This window comes from Myotis yumanensis, unplaced genomic scaffold (genome assembly GCF_028538775.1).
Source record: "Myotis yumanensis isolate MYYU_CA2020_CCGP unplaced genomic scaffold, mMyoYum1.0.hap1 SCAF_3, whole genome shotgun sequence".
Classification (NCBI taxonomy): Eukaryota; Metazoa; Chordata; class Mammalia; order Chiroptera; family Vespertilionidae; genus Myotis; species Myotis yumanensis.
The window spans coordinates 18048575-18060766 of NW_027223754.1; the positions used below are offsets into that span (position 1 = coordinate 18048575).

At 46.2% G+C, this 12192-nt stretch overlaps 1 protein-coding gene and 1 pseudogene across 1 annotated transcript in view; both read left to right on the top strand.

The window, feature by feature from the left end:
* The first annotated feature begins 240 nt into the window (after nt 1–240).
* On the top strand, nt 241–2975 carry LOC139005859 (probable ATP-dependent RNA helicase DDX5 pseudogene; annotated as a pseudogene).
* Nucleotides 2976–6105: 3130 nt separating this feature from the next.
* NRG1 (neuregulin 1) overlaps nt 6106–12192 on the top strand; it is a 960018-nt gene continuing 953931 nt past the window's right edge. Inside the window, exon 1 of the mRNA XM_070408369.1 lies at nt 6106–6847. Coding sequence (XP_070264470.1) covers nt 6106–6847 — 742 coding nt within the window. The remainder of the gene's footprint in view (nt 6848–12192) is intronic.

Below are 12192 nucleotides of genomic sequence, written 5' to 3' on the forward strand. Positions count from 1 at the left end.
CTCTCTGTGACAGTGTTAGCAGTGATGTAGTAACCTGTGGTGAATACATTACACACCAGTCCATAAGTAATCAGCTGACATTCACTGAGTGCTTGACATGTGCCCCAAACTGGGTTCAAACAAGGGAACACTGAAAATATGGTGTCTGCTTTTCAACAAGCTTACAATTTAGTTGGAGAGATTGGAGTAAAACAAAAATATTTGGGCTCAATAAAATAACACGATCAATACTGAGTCGGTATGACACAGACTGCAAATGCAGGAGGTGTGCGCCATGGGTGTGCTCATTCTGAGTGTCTAGTATTTAAGAAAGATGGCTTCAGGGGGTATGTGAACCTCAAAGGATGCTTTCTCTTGGGGGTGGATAATTTGCAGAATTGGCCTCAATTCTCCCCCTTCCTGCGTCTCTGTCCCTTGACAATGCAAGTTTTCAGTTCCTCACTTTAAGAGTCTACTCCTCCACCCCTGGAATTTGACTGGCTTTGGAATGGTGGCAGTGACAAAGTGCCAGTTGTGAGGTTAGGCCTTAAGGTGCCTTGTTTGTTTCTGACCATGCTCTTGGAATATGTCCAGGTGCCATAAATAAGCCCAGGCTAAACCTGATGAAGGAAAAGAGACCCTATTTTTCAAGAGATAAACTGTCTCAGCTGAGGCCACTGAGACTAGTCAGCCCCCAGCAGAGCCATCAGTGAGCCTGGCTCAGAACAGAAGAACCTGCTAGCTGAGCCCAGTCAGAATTGCCAACCCACAGATCCTGGGCTCAATAAATGGATACTGTGTTAGGCCATCACATTTTGGACTGGTTTGGCATACAGCAGTAGATAACTGGTACAAGGCCTGAAAGGTGGAGAGAAAGTAGAAAGTGTTCTAGCTAGAGTTGCAATTCCAAAAAGGTTAAGAGTCAGAAATGTGTGAGATCAGGTTAAAGAAAAGTGAAGACACCTGTAGGATTGGGTGTTTGACCACTTTCTTTCAATGAATTACTAGGAGCACCAATGTTCAAGAGAACATGACTGGAGGCCAGACCTGTACCACTGTGCTGCTCTGGGGTGATATTCTCTTGAAAGCACTTCAGCAGGGCATCAGAAATAGGAATCTCTGAATGTTGAAGCACAGTGCGCTTCAGGACCCATCCCTCCAAGCTGGACTTGGAGAGAGTGGGACATTGTTTTCTAGCCACCTATTTCATGCCAAGAAAATAAAAGATGTTTGTGGCTTATAATCTGCGTTTATTTTTTATATAAACAATCTAAAGCTCATGTGGCATACTTTCAAGAAACTGCTAGAGGTGACTTGTAGAATCTCAGTGTAAAGAATATTATGAACCTCATTCATTTCCACAGGTCTGTAGGTGAGCAGCTCAGGCTCCTGTCCCCACCGCCCCTCCACCCCTGCCACCCCAGCAAGGCTTAGCTGTCACCAAAACCACCTCCAACGACTCCTTGTAGGGATTCTTTCCACTTGATTCACTGCCAGCTGCAAGCATTTGACACCAGGTCAGGATATTTGAGTTGCCGAGACCTTGGTTGGATCCATGGTTTAGTGCACCTTGATTTGGAGGAAGTAGGGCAGGGCCTCTATCAGGAAATAAATTTGGAAACCCTGGGAAGAAACTAGTTAAAAGGAAGTGGAATCTTGATGAGCTGCCCAAATTTGAGAAGAATTTTAATCAAGAACACCCTGATTTGGCTAGGTGCACAGCACAAGAGGTGGAGACATACAGAAGCAAGGAAATTACAGTTAGAGGTCACACTGCCCCAAGCCAGTTCTGAATTTTTATGAAGCAAACTCCCCTGCAAAATGTCATGGACGTGATTGCAAGACAGAACTTTACTGAAGCCCTGCTATTCAAGCTCAGGGATGGCCAGTTGCTCTACGTCAGTGGTTCTCAACCTTCCTAATGCCATGACCCTTTAATACAGTTCCTCATGTTGTGGTGACCCCCAATTTCATTGTTACAAATTGAACATAATTAAAGCATAGTGATTCATCACAAAAACAATATGTAATTATATATGTGTTTTCCGGTGGTCTTAGGCGACCCCTGTAAAAGTCTAAGTGGTTTGGATATGGTTGGAATAGCACAGACTGGATCTGGGAAAACACTGTCTTATTTCCAGTGTGCACACCAATCATGAGCCATTCCTAGAGAGAGGTGATGGGCCTATTTGCTTGGTGCTGGCACCGACTTGGGAACTGGCCTAACAGGTGCAACAAGTAGTTGCTGGATTCTCATGCCGATTGATGTCTACTTGCATCTATGGTAGTGCTCCCAAGGGACCACAAATACGTGATTTGGAGACAGGTGTGGAAATCTGTATTGCAACACCTGGAAGACTGATTGACTTTTTGGAGTGTAGGAAAACAAATCCGAGAAGAACCACCTACCTTGTCCTTGATGAAGCAGATAGAATGCTTGATATGGACTGTGAACCCAAGTAAGGAAAATTGTGGATCAGACTAAGATCTGACAGGCAAACCCTAAGGTGGAGTGCAACTTGGCCAAAAGAAGACAGCTTGCTGAAGATTTCCTGGAAGACTGTATTTATATAAACATTGATGCGCTGGAACTGGGTGCGAACCACAACATTCTCCAGATTGTGGATGTGCGTCGTGACGTAGAGGAGGATGAAAAACTTATTGTTTTGATGGAAGAGACCACGAGTGAGGAGAAGAAAACCATTGGTTTTGTTGAAACCAAAAGGTGAACTTATAGAAAAATGAGGAGAGATGGGGTAGCTTGCCATGGGTATCCATGGTGACAAGAGTCAACAGGAATGTGACTGGGTTCTAAATGAATTCAAACATGAAAAACTCCTATTATGATTTCTAGAGATGTGGCTTTTTTTTTTTTTTTTTTTTTAATAAATGTGCAGTCTTTGTGGCAAGGCCTAGGCATGACAATTGGAGGACTTGAGGGGGATGCAGGGCTAGTGATCCGCTGCTTCCAGTCGATTAGAGAGGTGAAAAGCTGAAAGTGGGCAGTAATCTTCAAAAGCAGAACATAACAACTCTCCCACATACACTGTTCTCTCCAGAGGAGCAAAAAGGACGTTATCCTCACAGTTCACAGTGGTATCCCTCTGTCCCATGCTTTGCATGGCTGCCATGGTACCACGCTGTTTCAAACTGTTTACTGTGATCTGTTAGTCTTTGAGTTTCAGTGAGTTTGCTGAAATATTGAATATTTCCAAACTTCAATATTTAATGACATTTTTTGTTCAAGCTTGAAGTGGAGAGAGTAGCTTTAAAAGGTACCACGCCTTTTACAAATCGCTGAGTACTGGCACCTGAGCTCAGAGCAGGAGCAATTTCCCACACTTACTGGAAAAAGAAAGCAATGCTTTGGAAGTCCCTCCCCCACCTACACAAAGGTGGTCAGGTGGAGACCTGACAGAGAGAGACACGTTCTCAAGTGAACCATAGTGTCTTGGATACACTTGCCCAGAGGAGACCCAGTGCATAGAAACAACGTTTAGAGGACAGTATGTTTTTCTTGCAGCTGCAATTGTAAGGTCTTGGCAAGACAAGCAGTGTGGCCAGAATTTTGAACTTCTGATGAGTGTGTAATGCAAAGGACAGTACATTTTTGTTTAAAGTTCCTCAAAATGAGCACAGGAAGAGGTTGCTGTGAACCTTGAAGTGGCCCTACTGCACAGAAGCGTTCAGATGTCACCTGATGCTCTGTGAGGGGACTTGCTGACATGGGAATGCGTTAGGGAATACACATCCTTTTGACAAGCTCTATCCCTGGGTGGGTAAGGCGCAATATATGAAACAACAAGCATAGCAGATCCTGCTACTGCAGCTGCGCCTGATTGGTTACCCAATGCCAACAGGATATTCTCAATGAGACTTTATAGGAGTCTATGAAAATGTCCGTTTTTCACAGTTACTCTTTTTATTGCGTGTTAGCAGACAGGATAGTTATTTAAGAAACATGGGAAATGCAAAATGACTTTTTTTTTTTGCTATTTAAGTTTGATATTTCTCTATATTTCTGAAACAATCTTTAGGGTTTTTTTCTTTTTGTATTTGAAAATGCAGGCTGTGTTTTCACAAAAGTAAATGTACAGTGATTTGTTTTTTTCTTTTTTTCTTACCATTTATCCCTCTATACCAGCGGTTCTCAACCTGTGGGTTGCGACCCCTTTGGGGGTCAACGACCCTTTTACAGGGTTCGCCTAAGACCATGGGAAAAACACATATATAATTACATATTGTTTTTGTGATTAATCACTATGCTTTAATTATGTTCAATTTGTAACAATAAAATTGGGGGTCACTACAACATGAGGAACTGTATTAAAGGGTCGCGGCATTAGGAAGGTTGAGAACCACTGCCCTATACCATCTTCCTTCTCCCCCTCCCTTCCCCCTCACCACATCACCTGGCTGTTATCAGTGTTTTCATGAGCTCTTTCTTTTTTTGCTCAATCCCTTCATCCCCTCTAGTCCCCCACCCCTACCCCCCGCAGCTGTCAGCCTCCTCTCAGCGGCCATTGAATAACAACTTCAACCAGTTTTATTAGGCTATTGAATATATTTTTCACCATAAAAGAGCCTGAGAGAAATATTTTCCTTTAAATGCTAAAAATGTGTTCTCTCTTTAAAAAAACGTACTGTTGACAGTATTACAGATGTCCCCCACTCCACCCCTCTTTGCCCCCCTCCACCCAAGTGTGCTCTCTTTCTGTTGAGTGGTACTTGCTTGAAAAGAACATGCCTGGGAGAAGATGGATTCTTGCTTTAAAAGTAGCTCCTGAAATTTTGCAGGACAGGTAGCGGGAGAGAGGGACAGGGGACCACTGGAGCGGGGGTGTAGTTAAGATGGGGGGCTGGCATTCAGAACAACATTTAACCTACAGCTCTTCGTGTCTGGGACCTTTGGTTCCAGTGGCCACAGAAGCCTCTTTCATTTCTTTTCACATATTTTAAAAAATGACGAGTTGACAAAGTGACATCAACTTTACAGAAAACGGCCTTGTTGAGCAACAATGCTCATGGCAGCAGCACCGCACGTCATAAACCCTCGGCGAGCAGGGGATTTCACCGGGAGGAAAGGCGAGGGTAATTGTCACCAGAGAACGGAGTGAGAGCGCGTCAGGCCCGAAGTGCTCGCTGCGCGTGCGTTCGTCTGCAGGAGAGCGAGCGTGATACAAAGTTGCTTAATTGCTGCTCGTCTCCCGTGAACATGGCTCCCTTTGACTTTCAAGTAACCAGTTCTCCCCAAACTTTTCTGCAGCGAAGACCCGCATCGCAGGTGCCTCCCCTTCCGCGTCGGCTACCACCCCTCCCCCGCGCGGTCGGTCGGGCGCCCGGCGCCGGCTAACAGGTGCCGCTCGCTGGAGCGTCGCCGCTCGCTCCCCGGGACATCGGCGCAGCCCACTCGGACTGCAGCCGGCCCGCGCCCGGCCGCCCATTGCAGCAATCGGGGCGGCGGCGGGGGCGGAGGCGCCGGGGCAGGGAGGCCCGCGGGGGCCCGGCTCCGGCCGCGGCATGGGGCCGGCGGGCGCGGGGCGCGTTGGCCGCGCAGGTACACAGGCTGGCGGGGCGCAGGGCGCTGCCGCCGCGGCCCCCCGGCGGCTCCCCGGCACGCAACTCCGCCTCCCGGGCGCTCTCCCTCGCGCGCTCGCCCGGCCGCTCGCTCGCAGCCTCAGCCGCCGCCGCAGCATCACTTCACACAAAGGACTGGTGCCCGCCGAGCGGCGCCTCCACCTCCACGTCCTCCTCCTGTGACAGCAGCCCCGACAGCAGGGCTCGGGCGCGGCGGCGGCGGCGGCGCGGGGAGGACCTGTCACTCCCAGCAACCCGGGCGGTGGCAGCGGCTTTTTTCCCCTTTCTTTCTATTTTGCTTTATTTTTATTTATCTTTTTTATTTTTTGCCCTTCTTCCTCTTCGCCTTTCTGCGGTGCCACCCACCTCCTCCGCCTTCCCTCCTCCTCCTCCTTCAGCTCCCATAAACAACTCTCCTGCACCCCCACCCCCCAATAAATAAATAAAAGGAGGAGGGTAAGGGCGGGAGGAGAGAGCAAAAGGGAGGCAGCGGGAGAGAGCCAGGCACCATCCGAACCGACAGCCCGGAGCCCGCACGCACCTCACACCATGAGATGGCGACGCGCCCCGCACCGCTCCGGGGGTGCTGGCCCTTGGGCCCCGCGCCCGGGCCCCGCCACCCGCTCGCCGCCGCCGCCGCCGCTTCTGCTGCTGCTGCTGCTGCTGCTGCGGACCGCGGCCCTGGCGCCGGGGGCGGCCACCGGCGACGAGGCGGCTCCCGCGGGGGCCTCGGGGTGCGACTGGTCCCCGCCCAGCGCGGGCTCGGTGCAGGAGCTGGCTCGGCGCGCCGCGGTGGTGATCGAGGGAAAGGTGCACTCGCCGCGGCGGCAGCAGGGGGCACTCGACAGGCAGGCGGCGGCGGGCGAGGCAGGGGCGTGGGGCGGCGAGCGTCCGCCGCCAGCCGCCGGCCGGGGAGCGCGGGGGCCGCCCGCCCAGGACGCGCGGACCACCGCCAACGGCACCGCGCCCGCCTGGCCCACCGCCCCGGCGCCCAGCGGCGGAGACCCGGGGGCCGAGGCGCCGTATCTGGTGAAGGTGCACCAGGTCTGGGCAGTGAAAGCCGGGGGCTTGAAGAAGGACTCGCTGCTCACCGTGCGCCTGGGCGCCGGGGGCCACCCCGCCTTCCCCGCCTGCGGGAGGCTCAAGGAGGACGGCAGGTACATCTTCTTCATGGAGCCCGACGCCAACAGCAGCAGCCGGCCGCCGGCCGCCTTCCGAGCCTCGTTCCCCCCGCTGGAGACCGGCCGGAACCTCAAGAAGGAGGTCAGCAGGGTGCTGTGCAAGCGGTGCGGTAAGTCCTGCGCCCCCGGGGCGTGCTCCGGCCGGGCCTCGCGGGGAGGTTGGCGGGCGAGCGGGGCGCGGCGGGCGCACTCCCGGGGTTCGACGGCTGCGAAGCAGAGGCGGTCTGGCAAGTTCAGTCTCGGGGCTGCAGACTCATCAAAGCGAACCTCAGGCAGCCCCTTCTCCGGTTTCCTGTTTTCTAGGCTTTGCCATTGGGGGGAAGTCCCAAGTTTGGTCCTCGGTTGGGGCCACCTGAAACTTTTTGAGCCCTTGGTTTCCTTCACCAAGCAGAATGGAAAGGACTCATTGCGTTCTCCTGAGTGCAGTATTGAACTTGGCTTTGGTTAGGAACTGCTGCTCGTGGGCTGCCATTGTGGTGCTTTTCCTTTGAGGGAGGAAGGGTGAGTCCAATAGATCTTAACACCTTGCCTTCCCTTAAAGTCCTGAGGGGCAGGCAGGGGCGTGTGTCTGCGGAGAGCCCCGCAAGGAAAGGACAGCGCCCCGAGAGATTCCTGTAGATGTGGCAGCTTGTGGTGAACGCAGCGTCCAACAGATAGTCTGTACCTTTTGAATGTGTGTAGGTGAGAAGTATAATAAAAGTTGGAATTTTTTCTTTCTGAAAGCATTTTAAGCATTTTTGTTTTCACAATATTTTGGTTTGGAGTATATTTTGGCACTTGAGTGAATCAGAACAGATGAATGTAATTATGGAGCTACACGTGTAGGCCCTGAAGAATTTTGGAAGACAAGTTTCCAAGACTATGTCCCAGACCTTGTGAGGCCACCAGGAAGTGTTCTTTCCAGGGCTCCTTAATGTGATCAGGTGTGAGAAATTAGCTGATAATGTAATTACATTTCTGAGGTAGCATTGCACTTATAAAGTAATTTCTAGGTTCTATATATCTGTATGATTTCCCGATGATCACATCGTCACTAAAACATAACAGGGCTTCTTCTAAAAAATTTTACACGATTACACATCACACATTCTAATACGCACAATCGCTTTCTCCTGGGTCTTTATGTGTCTGTCTAAGGGGTGGTTGGGTTCATTGACTTTTTACAAAACTCAGCATCAAGCCATGGTCAGTCTGCCTGCGCGAGGCAAAGTGTGCCAGTTCCTTCACATTTTTGTACCTGGGATGGGCAAATATTTAAATTTCTGGTTGGCATTTGTGGTGCTTCTATCCTGCAGTTAATTAATGTCTAATGATTTGGTTTTAAAGACGGGAAAGGGTATTGCTCACCCACCGTTTCCTTACCTTAACAGTGCGTGTTGGGTGCCACAGACCTGTTAGGATTGCACCACTGTGTGGACAGAAGCTGTTCTCAGACGGTGGTGCTGAAGGAAGCTGAGTTTATGTTGGGATTCCCTGGGTCTGGCTGGTAGATGTCACTGTAAAACATGGGAAATGCTCTGCTGGGAGTTTCTTATTAGGGAACACAAAAGCTCCACATCCTTGTACCGCAGCATATGTTATTCTGTTATGGAATCTGAAACAAACCTTTTTGAAGCCATGCCATTGTCTGATTTTGACGTTTTGTTGTATGTAGTACAGGAAGGATTTTGCCTTTACCCCAAGCCATATGAGCTGTGAATCATTTACTATTCGTGGTGTGAAGTTGATGTGAAGGGGATTATAGTTGGTGATGATGCTGAGGGTTGAAGGTCTTACTAGGTTAGCAACAGTGTTGGTTTGTTTGCCTTTTTACTGGAAATACGTGTCAGGCTTCAGGGGTAAAGTTCTTTAAGTGTCTAGAGGATGTTTGGAAATGGAAAGATCATGTTGTCTGGAGAAATACTATCCTGTTTATGTGCTTCTAAGGCGAAAAAGCGTCACTGAAGGGAATTTTGCCCTTTTATCTGCCAGTCAAATGAAACACAGTTCTAAGTTGTGGCATGCTATGTAGCAGGTGTGTGTGTGTGCGTGTGTGTACGTGTGTGCGTGTGCATGGTAATCGAGTAGATTAGGAAATCATGAGGGCACTGCTCTAGGTTTGTGTAATTATTGTGTATGTTGATTTTAGCGTTATGTACTCTAAAGTAGGATATTGCTTGAAACATTAACTCATAGATATAGCTAAGGACTAACTGAAATCATGCTAAAAGTTTCTCTTGAATTTTTATGGCCATAGTAGTTATTGTAACATGATAAGATAAAAGTAAATAGTGTAAGCTACTGTATATCATGTAAACTCAGTAAATCCATACTCGAAATGTTGGGTCTAAAAGTGTGTGAAAACTTGTAAATTCATCCAGTTGTGTGGTCACAGTTAACAATGTCATTCAGAACCTAGCAGGCGAAGGAACACAAACAAGTGGTGTGTGTGGGGGCCATATACAGAGAGAATAAGGGCTGATTTGTCTTGGTCCAGCTGCTCCCGTGTGCACAGGATTTCAAGGACAGTGATGGAGCGGAGGGTTCTTATCTAACAACATGAGGCTGCCCTGGGGGCGTGATGGTTTTGTTCCTGCCTGAGCCACGATGTTAGGCAAAGTCATCCTGTGATCTCTTGCCCAGGGGAACAGTTCCCAGCTCTTGTGCAGTCAGCTGCAGTGTTGTTTCCTACAAGTTGCTCACTAGTGTAGAAACCACACATGCAACAGATTAGCTTTAGCGTTGAGTTCATAGAAATCTTCCCCGAGTTTTTTTTTTTTTTCTTTTTTTCCCACTTTCTAAGCTAAATAGTGTCTGTAAAAAAGAAGTTCTTCTCTGAAAAAAAAAGGGGGGGGGGGCCGGATCTTTTGAAACAGAAACTGTTTAGTATATTTTAGAAGACAACAGAGAATTCCATAGATTGCTTGCTTTATAGTTGAAGTTTGTGTAAATAACATTTACCTTACAGTTATTTAAATTCTTGCCAGCCTTTGGTTTTTTATTTTTTTGCTATTCACTGAACAAGCTAAGAAATGTTTCTAGGTTTTATATGCATCATACTGCAAAACAACTTACTGTTCAATTAAATTTCTATTACTCAAATCATTGTTTGAAGTGCTGTGTTTTTAGTTTCCAAAGCATTGCTGTTATACTAGACAGAAGCTAATTTCCAAAAAGGAGCAAAAATACTAATGCTGAATAACATCCATAATTGGGCTATACAAGATTTGTATATCAGTTATGTTTTTATAAGGCAATCTAAATATTTGGTATATCTTGAGTGTATTGATAATGTAAACATGTTTATCAAATATTTATGATACATAGCACTGCTTTTTCTAATATCCCCAAAAACTATTTAATCAAAAGTGCTGACCTGATGGTGTTATGAAAATGAGAAAAATGCTGTAGGGATTTCCCAGCCAGCAATAAAGAAAATTATTTTTAATAAAAGCGATGTTAAGGAAGTAGCAATAGGAACAGATGCAGCTTGACTGGTTATATTTCATAAATACACATGTAAATTTAATTTCCCAAGTGTTTGTGACTGCTCTCTTTAAACTGTATAAATATTACTTTAAAAAGCTTATACTATATTTAAAACACTTCTTTCTGTTGAGGAGAGGAACTGTATTTTTTAGTATTTATGTTTAAAAAATGAAACCCAGATCGATCATTTGGGAAAACAACCCCTTAAAATAAAAACATTTTAAAAGGAGAATGTAAGTATCTGAATTAGGCTGTTTGACAAGCGCTAGGGGATAGTTCTCATCTGTTGTGGGAGATCTATAAATCCTGTGAATCCAGGAGTGCTTTACCATATGTCTTAATGTATTAGGTAAGACTGGGAAGCTTACACAGCATGGAGGGTCAAAACAATGAGCTGTGTTCCTGCTGGCCTGTGTATTTATAGCAAATGAGAGCAAAAGACGTGATTGGGCGGGTTAATGCCCTTGTCAAATGTAATCTATTCATTGTCCAGGAAATCTTTTTCTTCAATGCCTTTTTTTCCTGTTATTTTTTTCTCAATTATAAATGTTATATCTTTTAAAACCTAATTTTTAAAATTTTGGTGACAATATATGAACTGGCTAGATGTCCAAAGATCCTCAAACTCTCATCTGCCCTTAGTACTTTGCAATACTTGGTGTTTTTGTTTGGTTGTTTTAGATATGCTCAAATGACATGAAAAAAATGATCTCTATAGATAGCTCTGATTGAGTGGGTATTTTGATTAGCCTTATAGCAATAAGTGATAATGAAAACAAAAAGTATATAATGAGTAATAGTGGGAGGGATTCATTGATTGCTATACTCAGTGGAAGTGTATAATGGAAACAGAAGGTAAAAATTTAGGGATCTTACTGACTCATGCAATTTGTTAGCAATAATAATAGTGTGACATGCCCTACTCAAAATTTTCAAAAGAAAAGGAACTTTTAATGTTCTTCTTTTTAAATAACAGAATGGCTGTGGTGGACAGTTTTCTATTCATATATGAATGCTCTAAATTTGTGCATGTACTTGTGGCGTTGTGCTCTTATGTCATCATAAAATAACTGAACAATAAAGTAACATTATGAATGACTTATGACCTAGCTACTTGCCCAAATATCGGTCACTTTATAATACTTGAACTACTGAGTAGTGATACGTATATCCTGCCATACTTTTTAAATCTAAAGCTGGATTATTTGAGAATTTACAGACTACAGACATAAGTCTTACTGAGAGAGAGCTTGTGTTTTCGTTTTGTTTAGTGCATGTGAGGCAGGCTTGTTTCTGCAGTTTGCCTCCTGGTTCTCCATCCCCAAATGGCCCATACAGATTGAAGTAGATAAAATAGAAGACATTTTGGTGAGGTTGGGCATAGATCCCATTGATACGAAACAATTTCCCCCAATATAGACTGCCATCCAGGAATCCTTGAGAGACATGTGTAAGTGGTCATTGATGTTATTACTATTATTTTTTGTTTTTGTTTTTTTTTAAAAAGAGAACCAGGATATGTTTTCTATGGCAAATAGTTTCCTTGGAAACTATGTCCTAACCTTGGTTCACCCCATTAGGACCTAGTAACATTTGTGTCTTGTTTTTCATAATAACTAAAACAAAACGAGATGAGATTTCATTTCACCACTTGGATGGTATATGGGAGGTAGTCCTTTCAGTTCCTAACTCAGGTGTTTGCCTTTCATATTTCCCTGTGAGAGGTTACATGAGTGGATCTTAGTTTGCGAGAGAACAAAGTGTAGGATTGCCGTTCATCATCACACTAGCCCTTCTCTTGACCCCTTGGGATTCAGCTGTCTGTCTAAATATGTCAGAAAATGGCCCTAACCGGTTTGGCTCAGTGGATAGAGCGTCGGCCTGTGGACTCAAGGGTCCCAGGGCATGTACCCTTGAGTCCACAGGGCATGTACTTTGGTTGCGGGCACATCCCCAGTAGGGAGTGTGCAGGAGGCAGCTGATCGAT